Source organism: Tinamus guttatus, unplaced genomic scaffold (assembly GCF_059628265.1).
Source record: "Tinamus guttatus ecotype Peru unplaced genomic scaffold, ASM5962826v1 Tinamus_guttatus_pri_ptg000078l, whole genome shotgun sequence".
Classification (NCBI taxonomy): Eukaryota; Metazoa; Chordata; class Aves; order Tinamiformes; family Tinamidae; genus Tinamus; species Tinamus guttatus.
The window spans coordinates 843,891-862,253 of NW_028288612.1; the positions used below are offsets into that span (position 1 = coordinate 843,891).

The 18,363-nt window shown below is 68.8% G+C and overlaps 3 protein-coding genes across 3 annotated transcripts in view; 2 read left to right on the forward strand and 1 right to left on the reverse strand.

The window, feature by feature from the left end:
- The window catches only part of KCNH2 (potassium voltage-gated channel subfamily H member 2), a 28,784-nt gene extending 20,523 nt beyond the window's left edge, over positions 1 to 8,261 (forward strand). Inside the window, exons 6-15 of the mRNA XM_088519972.1 lie at positions 723 to 1,148; positions 2,755 to 3,142; positions 4,740 to 4,939; positions 5,009 to 5,261; positions 5,330 to 5,523; positions 5,623 to 5,722; positions 5,795 to 6,064; positions 6,608 to 6,794; positions 7,435 to 7,609; positions 8,063 to 8,261. Of these exons, the coding sequence (XP_088376098.1) occupies positions 723 to 1,148; positions 2,755 to 3,142; positions 4,740 to 4,939; positions 5,009 to 5,261; positions 5,330 to 5,523; positions 5,623 to 5,722; positions 5,795 to 6,064; positions 6,608 to 6,794; positions 7,435 to 7,609; positions 8,063 to 8,257 (2,388 nt within the window). The 3' untranslated portion in view covers positions 8,258 to 8,261. The remainder of the gene's footprint in view (positions 1 to 722; positions 1,149 to 2,754; positions 3,143 to 4,739; positions 4,940 to 5,008; positions 5,262 to 5,329; positions 5,524 to 5,622; positions 5,723 to 5,794; positions 6,065 to 6,607; positions 6,795 to 7,434; positions 7,610 to 8,062) is intronic.
- The window catches only part of LRRC61 (leucine rich repeat containing 61), a 275,533-nt gene that overhangs the window by 179,780 nt on the left and 77,390 nt on the right, over positions 1 to 18,363 (forward strand). The window lies entirely within an intron of this gene.
- AOC1 (amine oxidase copper containing 1) lies at positions 9,648 to 12,882 on the reverse strand. Its single transcript, XM_088519981.1, has 4 exons — positions 11,340 to 12,882; positions 10,971 to 11,259; positions 10,622 to 10,754; positions 9,648 to 9,923 (listed from the first exon to the last, which is right to left on the reverse strand). Exons 1-4 carry the CDS (start codon positions 12,880 to 12,882, stop codon positions 9,648 to 9,650), a joined length of 2,241 nt encoding a protein of 746 aa, XP_088376107.1.

The following is an 18,363-nucleotide window of genomic DNA, read 5'->3' on the forward strand; positions in this document are numbered from 1 at the left end:
CCGTGCCATGCCATGACAAGCAGTGCAAAGCCATTCCATTCCATGCCATGCTGTGCCATGCCACGCTGTGCCATACAATATAATGTCATGCCAAGCCGTGCCATCCTGTGCTGTGCAATGCCATAGCATGCGATGCAATGTCATCACATGCCGTGAAATGCCATACTATGGTGTGCCATGCCATGCCATGACAAGCAGTGCAATGCCATTCCATTCCATGCCATGCTGTGCCATGCCACGCTGTGCCATACAATATAATGTCATGCCAAGCCGTGCCATCCTGTGCTGTGCTATGCCATAGCATGCGATGCAATGTCATCACATGCCGTGAAATGCCATACTATGGTGTGCCGTGCCATGCCATGCCATGGCATGACAAGCAGTGCAATGCCGTTCCATTCCATGCCGTGCCATGCCATGCAATGCTGTGCCATGCTATACAATGTCATGCCAAGTCGTGCAATTCTGTGCTGTGCCATGCTATGCTAAGCAGTGCAATGCCATGCCATTCCATGCAATGCCGTGCAGAGCCATGCCGTACAATGCCATGCCAGGCACGCTGTGCCACCTTCCCTGCTGCTCCCTGCAGCGCTGCAGTGCAGGAGCTCTGCAGCCTGGCGGGCTGCACCAGGGGCAGCTGGGCGCGGGGCTGCGCGGGGGCCGTTGCGGTTTGCAGCGCCCGCGGGCGCCACGGCCAGCGCTGACACCCTACCTGCCACCAGGTGCTCTCCCTCGGCGCCGACGTCCTCCCCGAGTACAAGCTGCAAGCGCCGCGCATCCACAAATGGACCATCCTGCACTACAGCCCCTTCAAGGCGGTGTGGGACTGGCTCATCCTGCTGCTCGTCATCTACACGGCCATCTTCACGCCCTACTCGGCCGCCTTCCTGCTCAACGACCAGGAGGAGGCCCAGCGCCGCAACTGCGGCTACTCCTGCAGCCCGCTCAACGTGGTGGACCTCATCGTGGACATCATGTTCATCATCGACATCCTCATCAACTTCCGCACCACCTACGTCAACTCCAACGAGGAGGTGGTGAGCCACCCCGCCAAGATCGCCATCCACTACTTCAAGGGCTGGTTCCTCATCGACATGGTGGCCGCCATCCCCTTCGACCTGCTCATCTTCGGCTCCGGCTCTGAGGAGGTACCTGCCCCTTTGCACGTGCCCTGCAGCAGGGACAGGACGGGTCCTTTGGGGCTGCCAAGTGGTGCTGGCTCACCCCAACACTGCTTGCTCCATGTCCCCCAGCTTGTTCTGTGCGCCCCAGCTTACCCCATGTCCCCCCCAGGTTGCTCCATGTTCCCTCAGGTTGCTCCATGCCCCCAGGCTGCTCCATGTCCCCCAGGTTGTTCTGTGTCCCCAGGTTGCTCCATGTCCCCCCAGGTTGCTCCATGTCCCCCCACGTTGCTCCATGTCCTCCAGGTTCCTCCACATGCCCCCCAGGTTCCTCCATGTCCCCCTAGGTTGCTCCATGCCCGCCCAGGATGCTTCATGTCCCCAGGTTGTTCTGTGTCCCCAGGATGCTCCCTGTCCCTCCATGTTGCTCCATGTCCACAGGCTGCTGCATGTCCCCAGGTTGCTCCACATCCTCCTAGGTTGCTCCACGTCCCCGCCAGGTTCCTCCATGTCCCCCCAGGTTCCTCCATGTCCCCGGGTTGTTCTGTGTCCTCAGGTTGCTCCCTGTCCCTCCACGTTGCTCCATATCTCCAGGTTGCTCCATGTCCTCCCAGGTTACTCACTGTCCCTCCACGTTGCTCCCTGTCCCTTCAGGTTGCTCCATGTACCTCCAGGTTGCTCCATGTCCTCAGCTTGTTCTGTGTCCCCAGGATGCTCCCTGTCCTCCAGGTTGTTCTGTATCCCCCGGTTGCTCCCTGTCCCTTCACGTTGCTCCATGTCCCCAGGCTGCTCCATGTCCCCCAGGTTGTTCTGTATCCCCCGGTTGCTCCCTGTCCCTTCACGTTGCTCCATGTCCCCAGGCTGCTCCATGTCCCCCAGGTTGTTCTGTGTCCCCAGGTTGCTCCACGTCCCCCCAGGTTCCTCCATGTCCGCTCAGGTTGCTCCATGTCCCCAGGTTGCTCCATGTCCCCAGGTTGTTCTGTGTCCCCAGGCTGCTCCATGTCTCCAGATTGCTCCCTGTTTCCCAAGTTGTTCTGTATCCCCTGGTTGCTCCCTGTCCCTCCATGTTGCTCCATGTCCCCCCAGGTTGCTCCATGTCCCCAGGTTGTTCTGTGTCCCTAGGATGCTCCCTGTCCCTCCATGTTGCTCCATGTCCCCCCAGGTTGCTCCATGTCCCCAGGTTGTTCTGTGTCCCCAGGCTGCTCCCTGTCTCCAGATTGCTCCCTGTCCCCCAGGTTGTTCTGCATCCCCCGGTTCCTCCCTGTCCCCCCCAGGTTGCTCGTGTCCCCTCTCTGCTCTGCGGGCTGCTTTGCAGGTGCCGGAAGCCCCGTGGGGCCGATGTCCCCAGGCGCCCGTCCCGTCCCCCTGGGGTGGCCGCGCGGGGAGGGCTGCGGGACGCTGTGTGCAGCGCCCGGCGCGTGACGCTGAGCGCAGGTGCGGGCGAATCTGGGTCTGGCCCCGCGGGGCCAGCGCGCCCGGGAGAGCCCAGGTGCAGCTGGGCACGGGGCACGCGGCACGGGGCACGCGGCACGGGGCCGGCGCGGCGCTCGCCGCTGCAGCCGCGCTCTCCCTGCGGGGTTGCATGGGGGGGTCTCCCCGGTCCCCGCCGCGGTGCTGACTGCCCTCCCCGCAGACCACCACGCTCATCGGGCTGCTGAAGACGGCGCGGCTGCTGCGCCTGGTGCGCGTGGCGCGCAAGCTGGACCGCTACTCGGAGTACGGCGCGGCCGTGCTCTTCCTGCTCATGTGCACCTTCGCGCTCATCGCGCACTGGCTGGCCTGCATCTGGTACGCCATCGGCAACGTGGAGGGGCAGCGCATCGGCTGGCTGCACTCGCTGGGCGACCAGATCGGCAAGCCCTTCAACGACAGCAACCCGCTCTACGGCCCCACCATCAAGGACAAGTACGTCACGGCCCTCTACTTCACCTTCAGCAGCCTCACCAGCGTGGGCTTCGGCAACGTCTCGCCCAACACCAACTCCGAGAAGATCTTCTCCATCTGCGTCATGCTCATCGGCTGTGAGTGCTCGTGCGAGGGGCACCTGCGGGCAGCGGGTGCACGAGCGTGAGCGGGCGCCTGGGAACAGGAACACGCGTGTGTGTGTGAGAGAGCATGCACGTGTGTGCGAGCATGCACATGTGTGTGAGAGCATGCACGTGCTCGTGTGTGAGAGCATGCACGTGTGTGTGAGCATGTGCTCGTGTGTGAGAGCGTGCTCATGTGTGAGAGCATGCACATGTGTCTGTGAGCATGCACATGTGTGTGAGAGCATGCACGTGCTCGTGTGTCGAAGAGCATGCACATGTGTGCATGTGTGAGAGCATGTGCTTGTGTGTGAGCATGCACATGTGTGTGAGAGCGTGCACGTGTGAGAGCATGCACATGTGTGTGAGAGCATGCATATGTGTGTGTGAGCATGCACATGTGTGAGAGCATGCACATGTGTGTGAGCATGCACATGTGTGTGAGAGCATGCATATGTCTGTGAGCATGCACGTGTGTGTGAGCATGCACGTGTGTGAGAGCATGCACGTTCTCGTGTGTGTGAGTGTGCTCATGTGTGTGTGTGAGCATGCACATGTGTGTGAGAGCATGCATATGTGTGAGAGCATGCACATGTGTGTGAGTGTGCTCATGCATGTGTGTGTGAGCATGCACATGTGTGTGAGAGCGTGCTCATGTTCATGTGTGTGCCTGTGTGAGAGCATGTCCATGTGCGTGAGAGCATGAATGTGCTCGTGTGTGAGCGTGCTCATGTGTGTGAGCATGCATGTGTGTGTGTGTGAGAGCGTGCACATGCTCGTGTGTGAGTGTGCACGAAAGCATGCATGGGTCTGAGCATGCATATGTGTGAGAACATGCATGTCCATGCGTGTGCAGCATGCACATGTGTGTATGGACATGCATGTCTGTGTATGTGCAGCTATGCCTGAGGAGGGCTGAACACAGAGCCTGGGTGTGAGCATGCATGTATGTGAGCATGCAAGTGAGAGCGTAGGTGTGTGCAGCCTGCACGTGTGTATGAGCACATATGTGAGAGCATGCATGGATGAGCATGCACCTGTGTGTGAGCATGCATGCGCATGTGTATATGAGTATGCACAGATGCATAAGAACGTGTATGTGCAGTATGTGTGTGGGTGTGCATGTGAGAGCATAGGTAAGAGACCATGTGTGTTCACCTGTATACAGTATGCACGTGTGCATGTTTGCATAAGAGTATGTGGTTGCGTGTATGTGCACCATGCACCCCTGTGTGTGAACATGCGTGTGAGAGCATAGGTGTGCGAGCATCTGTGCACCGCATACACATGCATGTGCGAGCACGCACACGTGTGTGCAAGCAGGTGTGTGTGAGAGCGTCCTTGTGCAGGGAGCACACGTGTGTGTGATACAGCAGGAGCAGCGCTAACGCTGTTTGTGCACAAGAGCTGCGGACACCTCCGTACGAGCCCCGGGGGTGCCTGCGAGGCCTGCACCTCCCTGTGCCCCGGTGCTCCCGGTGTCTCCGGTGCTCCCGGTGTCTCCGGTGCTCCCGGTGCCCGCGTCCGCCCGGGGGTGCGCGGGGCTGCGTGTGCGGGGCGGGAAGCGGGCGCTCACACGTGCCCCCCGCAGCGCTCATGTACGCCAGCATCTTCGGCAACGTCTCGGCCATCATCCAGCGCCTCTACTCGGGCACCGCTCGCTACCACACGCAGATGCTGCGGGTGCGCGAGTTCATCCGCTTCCACCAGATCCCCAACCCGCTGCGCCAGCGCCTCGAGGAGTACTTCCAGCACGCCTGGTCCTACACCAACGGCATCGACATGAACGCGGTGAGCGCGCGCCGCGGCGGCGCGGCCGTCCGGAGCCCCCGGCCCCGCTGACCGTGCGCCGCTCCGCAGGTGCTCAAGGGCTTCCCCGAGTGCCTGCAGGCCGACATCTGCCTGCACCTCAACCGCAGCCTGCTGCAGAACTGCAAGCCCTTCAAGGGGGCCACCAAGGGCTGCCTGCGCGCCCTGGCCATGAAGTTCAAGACGACGCACGCGCCGCCGGGCGACACGCTGGTGCACGCGGGCGACGTGCTCACCGCGCTCTACTTCATCTCGCGCGGCTCCATCGAGATCCTGCGCGGCGACGTCGTGGTGGCCATCCTGGGTGAGCGGCGCGCGGGACGGGGGGACGGCGCCGGGGGGCCGCGGCCTCACCCCCGCCTCCTCCCCAAGGGAAGAACGACATCTTCGGGGAGCCGCTGAACCTGTACGCGCGGCCCGGCAAGTCCAACGCGGACGTGCGGGCGCTCACCTACTGCGACCTGCACAAGATCCACCGCGAGGACCTGCTCGAGGTGCTCGACATGTACCCCGAGTTCTCCGACCACTTCTGGTCCAGCCTGGAGATCACCTTCAACCTGCGCGACGTGAGCGCCGCGGGGCGCGGGGCGCGCGGGCGCCGTGTGCCGGCGCGGGGGCCGGTGCGCTCGGCGCCGGCGCCCCCAGCCCGCCCCTCCGCCTTGCAGACCAACATGATCCCCGGCTCGCCGGGCAGCGACGAGCTGGACGGCGGCTTCAACCGGCTGCGGCGGCGCAAGCTCTCGTTCCGCCGGCGCACCGACAAGGGTGAGCGGCGGCACGGCCGGGCGCCGCGGCGCCGTGGGCCGCGCGGTGACGCGGCGCCCGTCCCCCTTGCAGACGCTGAGGGCGCCGGGGAGGCGCGCGGAGCGCCGCGGGCGGGCCGGCTGGCACAGGCGCCGGGGGCCCCGCGCGGGCCGGCCGAGTGGGCACCGTGCCGCTCCAGCTCGGCCTCCAGCTCGGCCTCCAGCGACGAGGACGAGCGGCCCGCGGGCGGCCCCGGCGCCGCCGCGCTCTCGCCCTTCCGCAGCGCCCGCCCCGGCGGCGCGGCGCCCGCCCCCGCCGACGCCGACGAGCACAAGGGCAGCGACATGTGCAACCCCCTCTCAGGTGGGCACGCACTGCACGGGGATGGGCACCGGCATGGACATGGAACGGGCACTGCGTGGCATGGGCACCGGCATGGACATGGAATGGGCACTGCATTACATGGGCATGGGGATGGACATGGAACGAGCACTGCATGGCATGGGCATGGGCACGGGGATGGAGATGGACACAGACCTCAAGCACATAGATGGACACAGGGACAGGGGTGGGCACAGGGATGGGGATGGGAATGGACACAGGGAGCACAGCATGTGGATGGGCACAGGGACAGGGATGGGCATGGGGACAGGCAGCAGCATGTGCACCGGTGTCACCATGGGCACGGGGACAGACACTGGGATAGGTACGGGAATGGGACAGAGAGGGACAGTAGTGTGAACATGGGCAAGGACACTGCCATGGGTGCTGGCACAGGGATGGGGATGGGCATGGTGACAGGTCTGGGCACACAGACACCAGCACGGGGGTGGCCGGTCCCCAGTCCCACGTCCCCATTCCCCCCTCCATGTCCCTGCTGGGCTCTGAGCGCTGCCCCCGGCGCAGGAGCCTTCTCGGGGGTGTCCAACATCTTCAGCTTCTGGGGGGAGAGCCGGGGGCGGCAGTACCAGGAGCTGCCGCGCTGCACGGTGCCGGCGCACGCGGCGCTGGGCGCCCCCCCGGCCCCCGCCAGCCGCCGGCAGCGCGCCGAGCTGGAGGCCCGTCTGGACCTGCTGCACCGGCAGCTCACCAGGTACCGCCGCGCCACAACGCGCCGTGCAACGCGCCGTGCACCGCGTGCTGGGGAGCGCATCGTGCCGGGAAGCACGCTGGGGAGCGCGCCAGGGAGGGTGCAGTGCCAGGGATTGCACTGTGCCGGGGAGCGCGCCAGGGAGCCCACCGTGTGCCAGGGAACGCGCAGTGCCAGGGAGCGCATTGGGGAGCATGCAGCGCTGGGGAGCATGCAGTGCTGGGAGTGCGCCATGCAATGTGTGCCAGGGAATGCACAGTGTCAGGGAGTGCATTGGGGAGCATGCAGTGCCCGGGAACATGCATTGCCAGGGAGCATGCTGGGGAGCCCACCATGCAACGTGTGCCAGGGAACGCGCAGTGCCAGGGAGTGCACTGGGGAGCATGCAGTGCCGGGCAGTGCACCGTGCTGGTGAATGCACGGTGCCACAAAGCACACCATGCAACGTGTGCCACCGAGCGTGTCGGGGAGCATGCAGTGCCAGGGAGCATGCAGTGCCGGGGAGCATGCAATGCCAGGGAGCGTGCAGTGCCAGGGAGCGTGCAGTGCCGGGGAGCATGCGGTACCAGGAAGCATGCAGCGCTGGGGAGCGCCCTTGGGGCTGCACAGGCGGCCCCCGACGCTCCTGTCTCTGCCCGTGCAGGCTGGAGAGCCGCATGGCCGCCGACATCGGCTCCATCGTGCAGCTGCTGCAGCGGCAGCCGGCGCCGGGGCCGCCCGCCTACAGCGCCGTCTCCTCGCCGCAGCAGGCGCCGGGTGCCACCGGGCCGCTGCCACCCCCGCTGCCGCCCGGCGCCCCGCTGCGGCCGCTCGCTCAGGTGACACTGCCCCGACACGGCCCTGGGCCCCTCTGCTCCTGTCCCCAGCCCTGCTGCACCGGGAGAGCCCTGCTGCACCGTGCCCGACACCTTGCACCCTGTTCCCTGTTCCCAGCCGCCTGGGGACCCCGTTACACCCATCCCAAATCCCTGGAGCATCGCATCCCCCAACCCCACTGTGCCCAGGGAGCCCCATTGCGCCCCATCCCCAGTCCCCACTGCACCCGCTGCCAGAGGTGCCACGCGGTGCCCTGTCCCCTAGCGCAGCTGCACCCAGGGACCCCACTGCACCCTGTCCCCAGCCCTCACTGCACCCTGTCCCCAGCCCTCACTGCACCCTGTCCCTCATTGCACCGTGCCCGCAGCCCTGCTGCCCCCGGGGCAGTGACACTGCAGGGAGCTGGGGGACCCCCCCAGCGTCCCTCTGCTGACACCCCCTCCCCGCTCCCGCAGGTTCCCAGCTTCCCGGTGCCGCTGGAGCTGCCGCTGGAGGTGTCGCCCATGGCGAGGCCGCCGCCGCCGCCGCCCCCGGACGTGGTGCTGCTGGTGGAGCCGGCGCCGCCGCGGCGCCGCTCGCTGCCCGGGCAGCTGCCCGCGCCGCCCGACGCACAGACCCTGCAGAGACACTGCTCCGACCCCGGCAGCTAATGCGCAGGGCCCCGCCGCCCCAGGACGATGCTGCCGCGGGCGCCGCGGCCGGCGCTGCCCCCTGTTAGCTGGCCTAACGGGGCCGGCCCGCGCCCCGGGGCCGTGCAGGACCGCCAGCGCCTCCCGTCGCCTTCCTCCTCCTCCTCCTCGTAGAGCTGCAGCTGGGCAGAGCCCCCGGCCGCATGGTGCCCGCGGCCACCGCGCGTCCCTGCGGCCGGGCTCCGTGGGGGCCGTGCGGGACGGCAGCGCGTGGAGCGGCGCGGCGGGGATGTGTGTCCGTGTGTCCTTGTGCAGAGGGGCTGTCTGTCCTGTCTGTGTGTGTGTGTGTCCTGCACAGCAGCGCCCGTGCTCGTGGTGCGGCTGTGCATGCACGCAGGTGTGCATATGTGCATGTGTGCCCATGCACGCAGGTGTGCATGCATGTATGTGTGTGCACACATGCAGGTGTGCATATGTGCGTGTGTGTTCATGCACGCAGGTGTGCATGCATGTGGGCATGTATGTGTGTGCACATGCGTAGATGCCCATGCATGCAGGTGTGCATGCATGTGTGTGGGCATGCAAGTGTGCACGCATGTGCATACATGTGCGCGTGTTTGCGCACGTGCATGCAGGTGTGCATCCCCGTGCGTGCACATCCGCATGTGCGTCTTGCCCGCTCCGTCCGCGGGACGCCGTGACGTGGGCGCTGCGTCCCCGCCGTGCGCTTGCTCGCGCCGGCGTGCGCGTGGCGGTGCAGCCGGCTGGGGGCTCCCCGTTTGTCCTCGTCCTGGGTGTTTGTGGCGTCCGATGGTGGGGGGTTCATCCGGGGACCCCCCTGCACCCTCCGGGGTCCCGTCGAGCCCCGTGGGGCGGCTGGGGGCTGCGGGGCGCTGCGGCCGTGCGGGGGCTGCACCGCACCGGGGGCTGTCGCGTGCGGCCCCGTCCCGCCGCGCGCTCTCGTGCCGTCTTTGGGCCTCCACGTGCCCAAGCTGCCTTTTTACACAGCCCTGCATGTCACCTCCCGCGGTAGGTCCTGTCCCCCCGGCCCCCAATAAACCGACCAACAACCCGGCTCCGTGTGCTGCGCTGCGCCGCTCCGTGCCATTCCGTGCTACACAGGGATTGCAGCCCTGCATCTGGAGAGATGGGGCAGGACGGTCACCCCGGGTGTCCCAGGGCTCCATCCTAGCGGTGACAGGAGTTAAATGTTTGCAGCTGATGGGGATGGGGGTCCGGATGCTCCCCCATGGGCAGTGCCACCCCTGGGTGCTCGCAGAAAGAAGCAGCAGCGTCAGCGGCACCGCGCGGCTTTTATTGAGCCCCGGCCTTGGCCCGGCCCCGGGGCACCGTGTGACACCGGTCCCATCGCGCGGCGCCGGCCCCGTCTCCATCCCCGTCCTTGTCCAGGTCACTCCTGCCAGTAGGTGCCGTTGTAGGTGAAGGGCCCCGGGGACACGCAGGGCCCGGGGCTGGCGGGCGTCCAGCGCTGGATCTGCACGCGCGACGCGGCCGCGTCCAGGGGCCGCACGATGACGGCGCCGCGCGACGCCACCGACGGGTCCTCGTCGAAGAAGTTGAAGGGGCGCAGGAAGAAGCCCACGGCGTTGCCGGGGGTGGAGGTGTTGGGGACGTCCTCGGCGTGCGGGATGTGCAGGAAGCCCACGGTCACCCAGGCCACCAGGTCCTGCCGTGGGGACCGCAGCGTGGGCTGGGTGCGCATGCGGGGACACCCGCTGCCTGCGCCCACTGCCCTTGCACTGTGCCCTGCGCTGCAACCTGCACTGCAACCCGCAATGCACCCTAACCCGCACTGCAACCTGCAATGCACCCTAACCCGCACTGCACCCCTCACTGTGCCCCACTGCACAGCACCCACCCTGCACCCCACATGGTATCCTGCACTGCAACCCTCACTGCAACTCGCACTGCACCCTACACTGCAACCCGCACTGCACCGCACACTGCACCCTGCACTGCAACCTGCACTACACCCTAACCCACACTGCAACCTGCACCGCGCCCCAAACTGCGTGGCACCTGCCCTGCACCCCACATGGTATCTTGCACTGCAACCCTCACTGCACCCCACACAGCAACCCTCACTGCACCCTGCAGTGTACCCTGCACTGCACGGCACCCACCCTGCACTCCACACCGTGCCCTGCACTGCAACCCTCACTGCACCCCTCGATGCACCTCTCACTGCAACCCTCACTGCACCCCACACTCCTACCTGCAGTGCACCCCGCACTGCACGGCACCCGCCCTGCACCCCACACCGTACCCTGCACTGCAGCCTGCACTGCACCCCGTGCCCAGCGCCCCTGCCTGCAGCAGGGTCCTCCCAGGCCCCCCAGCGCCTCGGCTCCCCCCAGGCCCCACCTGGTCCTCGATGCTCTCGTCGTCGCGCACGAAGCCCTCGAAGTCGACCACGGGCTCCCAGGGGTCGTTCTGGTTGTAGATGCTGCTGCTGGTGGCCTCGTTCTCATGGTGCCGCGTCACGGCCAGGTGGTACCTGCGGAACGGCTGCCAGCTCAGCCCCCACGGGCACCGCGTCCCCCTGCGCCCCACTGTCCCCAGCGAGGGGCACGTGCGGCGCTCGGCCATGCCAGGACCGGAGGACGCTGGAAGCCGGACATGGGCTCCAAGGAAGGAGAGGTGCCCGGGAGGCGCGACGTGTCCACCCGGGCACGGGGACAGCGCGGGCGCAGGGCCGGCGCCGCGCGCTCACCTGCCCCAGGCGATGCCCCTCTCCTCCCTCCAGCCGCGGGGCAGCACGCGGCCCGCGTGCGAGCTGGGCTGCACGCGGTAGCTGCGGCGGTGGCCCCAGCGGTTGCGCTGCCGCGGGTTGTAGAAGAGCAGGTAGCGGGGCAGCGCCTTGCCCAGCGGGAAGGCGGCCTGGCGCTCGCTGCGCCGGGGCTGCCGCTGCAGCCGCGGCTGCACCACGCGCTCGCCCGGGCTCCAGGGGTTGGAGATGTTCTCCAGGTGCAGCTCCACCGTCTCGAAGCTGTTCCCGGTGCCTGTGGGCGAGAGGCCGTGAGCACCACGTGGGGTGACCGAGCCGTGCGCGTCCCCGGGTCCGCGCGGCGCGGGACGGCACCTGCGATATCCAGGTCCACCTTGTAGTGCACCAGGTGCGTGTGCAGGTTGCCCAGGACATGCGCGTGCACGCGGCTGCCGTAGCGGCGGCCCTGCGGCGTGTAGAAGGTGGCGTGGATGAAGCCGGTGGCGTGCACCTTGGCCTCGAGCACGCCGTTGGGGTAGAGCAGCACGTCCCAGATGTAGTCGTAGTTGTAGACGGTGGAGGTGGTCCGCAGCACCAGCGCCTGCCCCTCCAGCCCCGCGTAGAACTGGTACCCGCCGCGGTAGTCGCTGTCGAAGTGGCGCCGCAGCGGGACGCCCGTGGGCAGCTCGAAGACGCAGAGCGCGCGCGGGAAGCGCACGGGGCCGTCGGCGTCGTACAGGTGGTGCGCGTCCACGTAGGCGGCCACCTCGGGGCAGTCGATGCCGCGCGCCAGCTCGTACGCCACGGAGCCCATGCCCCAGCCGGCGTCCAGGAACTTGGTCTGCATGCCGGCCGGCGAGTGGCCCCCGTAGAAGGCGGCGGCCTCCTGCACGCTCAGCTCGTAGGCCACGCGCTCGCCGTTGAAGCGCACGTCGAAGAGCTGCAGCCCGGCCGAGGAGCGCAGGCGGAAGGCCAGGCTCCAGCCGCCGTACTCGAGGCGGTTGCCGCGCAGGCGGTAGCGCCGGCCCTGCGGCTCGCACACCTTGGCGCCGTGCACGTCGCTGGGGGTGCCGGTGGCGAAGCGCCCGCGGGGCACGTAGCTGGAGAAGAGCGGGGCGGCGCGCGGCGGCGGCAGGCGCGCCACGGGCAGCGCGCCCTGCGCGTAGCGCCGCGCCAGCTCCTCGGCGCTCCCGTAGTAGTGCCCGTTGTACCAGAGGCGCTGCACGGCCCAGCGGCGCGGGTCGGTGTCGCTGTGCTCGATGAGCACCTCCAGCCCCACGGGGTGCAGGAAATAGCCCTCCACGAAGCGCTGCAGCATGAACCACGTGCGGCGCTCGCCGGGCGCCAGCCCGCGCGGCGCCACGTCCGAGAAGGTGAGGCAGTGCTCGCTGCAGTTGTGGAACCAGAAGCCGGTGGTGTCGCGCAGGAGCCGGTACAGCGGCGCCGTGGCCTCGGCCAGCTTGCGGTGCAGCAGCTCGTACTCGAGCACCGTGACGGGCCGCGCGGCGAAGGGCACCGCGCGCCGCCCCTTGAGCTGCAGCGGCCGGTAGGTGCTGGGCCGCGGCAGGGGCCCCACGGCGAACTCGGTGACGTTGGGCTCCGCCTGCGCCCCGAAGAAGACGACAGCGCGCGCCTGGCGCCGCGGCGCGGGGCCGCCCTGGTCCAGGTAGCGCAGCGCCAGCCGCTTCTTGGGGGGCAGCAGCTCCACGAGGAAGAGGCTGTTCTTGGCCAGGGGCTCCCCGCGGCTCGGCGCCAGCCCCAGCTCGGGCCGGCCCATGAGGAAGGCGCGCACGGCGCGCAGCTCCTCGGCGCTCAGGTCCGCGAAGATGGCGGCCTCACGCGGGGGTGGCATGGACGGCTCCGGGGTGGCCACCGAGGCCAGCGCCGCCAGCACCGCGGCCAGGGCGAGCAGCGACATCCTTCCCTGGGGAGCGAGGGGACGGTGAGAGCAGCGGCGCTGCGCGTGGACGGCGTCCTGCAGCGGCCGGCGTGCGGTGCATGCAGCATGCGCACGGTGTGGGGGCACCATGCGGTGCATGCAGCGTGCACACGGTGTGGGGGCACCATGCGGTGCATGCGGCGTGCGCACGGTGTGGGGGCACCATGCGGTGCATGCAGCGTGCGCACGGTGTGGGGGCACCGCGCGCTGCAGCCCCCGGCCCCAGCCAGGCTGAGCGCCGGGGCAGCGCTGGGGACAGTCCTGGCGCGGCCGCGGGGCCCCGAGCCAGGCGGGACAGAGGCCGCGGGTGCAGCTCGGCGGTGCCGGGGCACGCGGGGCCCCGCACACAGGGGAGCAAATGCAGCCCAATGCCGCCCCCCGGGAGCCAGAACAGCCCCTCGGCGCAGCCCGTGCGCGCGGGGGTCTCCGGCCTCCCGGGCTGCGACCCCGGCCGGGCCGCACGGGGCACCCGCGGTCCCCGGGGCGCCGTCCCGGCCGCGCGCGCGGAGCAGCCCCCGCGCCGCCGCCTCCCGCACTCACCGCGCGGGGCTCGGCCGGGCCCGCGTCGCTCCCGCCGCAGGGCACCGACCCGCGCTCGCCCTCCGGCCCGGCCTGCGGCCCCGCCGGGCCCCCCCGCCCCGCGCCCGCCCGCACCTGCGCGGCCGCCGCCGCCGCCGCCGCGCTCCGCCCGCCGCGCCCCGCTCCGCCCCGCGCGGGGGCCGGGGGACCCGGGGGGCCGTCGGGGGGCGGGAGCCGCGGGGCTCCCTCGGGAGGGGGCGGCAGGACCGGCCGCCCCCCCTGGTTAATGAGAAACCGGCGCCCCGCGGCCGCCCGGCCGTTCCCCCCGCCCGGAGGCTCCGCTATTTACGGCCTCGCCGCGATCAAACTCCAGGGACGAGGCGAGATAACGGCCGGGCCGGGCCGGGCCGGGTCGGGCCACGGCGCGGGCGGCTCCCCCGCGAGGAGGGGGTCGCAGCGCGGAGGGTCCCACCCGATGCCCCCTTCCCGGTGCCCCCGGCAGACGCAGAGCGGCCTCGGCCTCCTCTTCATCCTCGCACCTGCCCGGGGGGGTCCCGCGGGGGGCGGGTCTCAGGCGCCGCCGCTGCCGCCGGCCGGCCGGGCCGCCCCCTGCCCGCACAGGTCCCTCCTGTCACCCCTGTCCCGCTCAGGTCCCTCTCGGCCACCCCCTGTCCCGCTCAGCTCCCTCCTGTCACCCCTGTCCCTCTCAGCTCCCTCCTGTCGCTCCTGTCCCGCTCAGGTCCCTCCTGTCGCCCCTGTCCCGCTCAGGTCCCTCCCGGCCACCCCCTGTCCCGCTCAGGTCCCTCCTGTCGCCCCTGTCCCGCACAGGTCCCTCCTGTCGCCCCTGTCCCTCTCAGCTCCCTCCTGTCGCCCCTGTCCCGCTCAGGTCCCTCCTGTCGCTCCTGCCGTGCACAGGTCCCTCCTGTCGCCCCTGTCCCGCACAGGTCCCTCCTGTCGCCCCTGTCCCTCTCAGCTCCCTCCTGTCGCCCCTGTCCCTCTCAGCTCCCTCCTGTCGCCCCTGTCCCGCGCAGGTCCCTCCTGTCACCCCTGTCCCGCACAGGTCCCTCCTGTCACCCCTGCCCTGCACAGGTCCCTCCTGTCGCCCCTGTCCCGCGCAGGTCCCTCCTGTCACCCCTGTCCCACTCAGGTCCCTCCTGTCGCTCCTGCCCCGCGCAGGTCCCCGTGTGGACACGGGGCCGTCCCGGTGTCCCCGGGCAGGGCCGCCCCCCCGGCCGCCCCCTCTCACCGCGCCGGGTCCGGAGGGTGCGGGAGCAGCAGGGGGGACCCGGCTCCACCGCCCCCCGGTCCTGCTGGGCACGAGCGGGATCCCCGGCCCGGGGGACCCGGTGGCCACCCCCTCACCCAGGGCCTGGGCGCGTGCGGGGATGGGTGGGAGCAGTGGGGGGATTGGGTGACACTGAGGGCTGGGGCGCCCCGGGGACCGGCGGGTACCGAGGGGGGGGATGAGGACTGGGCCGGGACCATGAGGGTTGGGGGGCTCTGGGCACCCGGATTTACCGAGGGCCGGGGGGAAAGCGAGGGCTGGGACGTGCAGGAGACCATGGGACACCAGGGCTGGTGGGGGGACACCAGGGGTCAGGGTGCTCTTGGGGGTTAGGTGACAATGAGGACCAAAGGACGACACCGAGGACCAGGGTGCACTGGGGACAGGGAGTTACTGAGAGCCAAGGGGGACACTGAGAGCGTTTTGGGGACCAGGGCCCGGGCTGGATGAGCCTGGCTCCGAGGGACAGGAATGAGCCTGGCTCCGAGGGACAGGGATGAGCCTGGTTCCAAGGGACAGGAATGAGCCTGGCTCTGAGGGACAGGGATGAACCCGGCTCTGAGGGATGAGGGACAGGGACGATCCTGGCTGCCGGGGGTGCATCCCCACCTCCCAGCCCCACTGCACCCCAGGATGGGACACCCTGACCGCTAAGGGCCAGACCCCCTGCAGCACCCGGGACTGGGCCCCCGCAGCCCGGGAGCAGCACCGGGACCCCCTGCAGCACCCGGGACCCCTGCAGCACCCGGGACCCCTGCGGCACCCAGGACAGGGACCCCTGCACTGACTGGGACCCCCTGCGGCACCCGGGACCCCTGCGGCACCCGGGACAGGGACCCTTGCACTGACTGGGACCCCCCGCAGCAGCAGGACTGACGCCCTCGCGCTGCCGAGGACCAGCAGCCCCGCGCCGCCCAGGTCCCCGCGCCCTGCGTGGGGCTGGGTCCTGTGTGACCCCCCGCCGGCCCCCCGCGCTAACCGGCCCCCTTGGCCGGCCGGGCTGCGGCACCGATGCTGGTGCAGCCCATGTGGTGCAGGGAGCGGAGATGCCAGCGCAGCCCATGGGGACACGCTGGGGTTGCGGAGATGCCAGCACGGCCCATGGGGACACGCTGGCGGTGTGGCCGCCAGCCACATGCTGGTGGCACGGCCGTGGGGCAGAGCTGCAGCTCCCGAGGCTCCGGCCTGGCGTGGCAGCGACCGGCACCGCAGCAGGACACGGTGCCCATGGGAAGCGCCAACCCAGGGCTCCGTTCCCAGGGCCACGTCCGCCTCCACCTGTGGCACCGAGATGGGTGACGGCACCGAGACGCTGCACGGGACAGGCAGGGCCATGGGTGGCCGTGGCACCCGGTGCTGCTCCGGGCGCTCCTGGAGCCGCCCAGGGCGGCCCTCACGGCCGCTCCGGTGCCGATGGGGCTGAGGGTCCCCAGGACACGCTGAGCTGCGGTGGCAACAGCCCGGTCCATCCCGACACCCCCTCCCTGTCCCCATCCCTGTGTGTCCCCATACCCCAGGCCACATCCATCCCATTGCTTCTTCCCACAAGTCCCGCTGCCGTCCCCATCTGTCCCCATCTGTCCCCGCCTGTCCTGCCACCCGGCTCACCAGCTGCTCCAGTCCCCTCCCCGCCTGCAGCAGCTCCAGGGGCATCCGGAGCTGGAGCCTCCGGCACCGCAGCCGACTCTGGAACATCCCGGGCACGAAGCCGGCTGAGGGCCGGGCTCTGGTGCCAGCCCTTTCCCGGGACTCTGCCCATGGGATCCCTCTGCTCCATGTGCTGGTCCCACCTGTCCTACGTGACCAGGGCTGCAGTGGGCACAGGTGGTGCCACCCGGCTCACAGTGACACACTGTGTCCCTGGAGTGCTCCCGTGTGGCTCCCTGCGGAGGGGGCAGACGGAGCCCAGCTCCGAGGGACAGGGATGAGCCCAGCTCCAAGGGACCGGGGATGAGCCCGGCTCCGAGGGACAGGGATGAGCCCGGCTCCAAGGGACAGGGATGAGCCTGGTTCTGAGGGACAGGGATGAGCCTGGCTCCGAGGGACAGGGATGAGCCTGGTTCTGAGGGACAGGGATGAGCCCGGCTCTGAGGGACAGGGATGAGCCTGGCTCTGAGGGACAGGGATGAGCCCAGCTCTGAGGGACAGGGATGAGCCCGGCTCCAAGGGACAGGGATGAGCCTGGCTCCGAGGGACAGGGATGAGCCCGGCTCTGAGGGACAGGGATGAGCCTGGTTCTGAGGGACAGGGATGAGCCCAGCTCCAAGGGACAGGGATGAGCCTGGCTGTGAGGGACAGGGATGAGCCTGGCTCCAAGGGACAGGGATGAGCCTGGCTCCAAGGGACAGGGATGAGCCTGGCTCCGAGGGACAGGGATGAGCCGGGCTCCGAGGGACAGGGATGAGCCCAGCTCTGAGGGACAGGGATGAGCCCGGCTCTGAGGGACAGGGATGAGCGCAGCTCCAAGGAATAGGGATGAGCCCGGCTCCAAGGGACAGGGATGAGCCTGGCTCCAAGGGACAGGGATGAGCCCAGCTCTGAGGGACAGGGATGAGCCCGGTTCCAAGGGACAGGGATGAGCCGGGCTCCGAGGGACAGGGATGAGCCCGGCTCCGAGGGACAGGGATGAGCCTGGCTCCAAGGGACAGGGATGAGCCCGGCTCCGAAGGACAGGGATGAGCCCGGCTCCGAGGGACAGGGATGAGCCTGGCTCCAAGGGACAGGGATGAGCCCAGCTCTGAGGGACAGGGATGAGCCCGGCTCCAAGGGACAGGGATGAACCCGGCTCCGTGGGGCAGGGATGAGCCTGGCTCCAAGGGACAGGGATGAGCCTGGCTCCGAGGGACAGGGATGAGCCCAGCTCTGAGGGACAGGGATGAGCCCGGCTCCAAGGGACCGGGGATGAGCCTGGCTCCGAGGAATAGGGATGAGCCCGGCTCCAAGGGACAGGGATGAGCCTGGCTCCAAGGGACGGGGATGAGCCCAGCTCCAAGGGACAGGGATGAGCCCGGCTCTGAGGGACAGGGATGAGCCTGGCTCCAAGGGACAGGGATGAGCCCGGCTCCAAGGGACAGGGATGAGCCCGGCTCTGAGGGACAGGGATGAGCCAGGCTCTGAGGGACAGGGATGAGCCCAGCTCCAAGGGACAGGGATGAGCCCAGCTCTGAGGGACAGGGATGAGCCCAGCTCCAAGGAATAGGGATGAGCCCAGCTCTGAGGGACAGGGATGATCCTGGCATGCTGCAGGAAAGGGCCTGGTGCGCCCCGGCTCCTGCAGTGCTTCCCCACGGTGGCTGTCCCTGCTCCCAGTGTCCTGGATGCTGGTACGGCTGGGATTCCCGGGATGCTCGTGTGGCCGGGATGCCCGTGATACCCATGATACCCATGCGGCCGGTATGCCTATGCGGCTGGGATTCCCGGGATGCCTGTGTGGCCGGGATGCCCAGGATGCCCATGTGGCCGGGATGCCCATGTGGCCGGGATGCCCGTGATACCCATGATACCCATGTGGCCGGGATGCCCATGTGGATGGGATTCCTGGGATACCCATGATGCCCATGTGGCCGGGATGCCCATGTGGATGGGATTCCCGGGATGCCCATGATGCCCATGTGGCCGGGATGCCCATGTGGATGGGATTCCTGGGATACCCATGA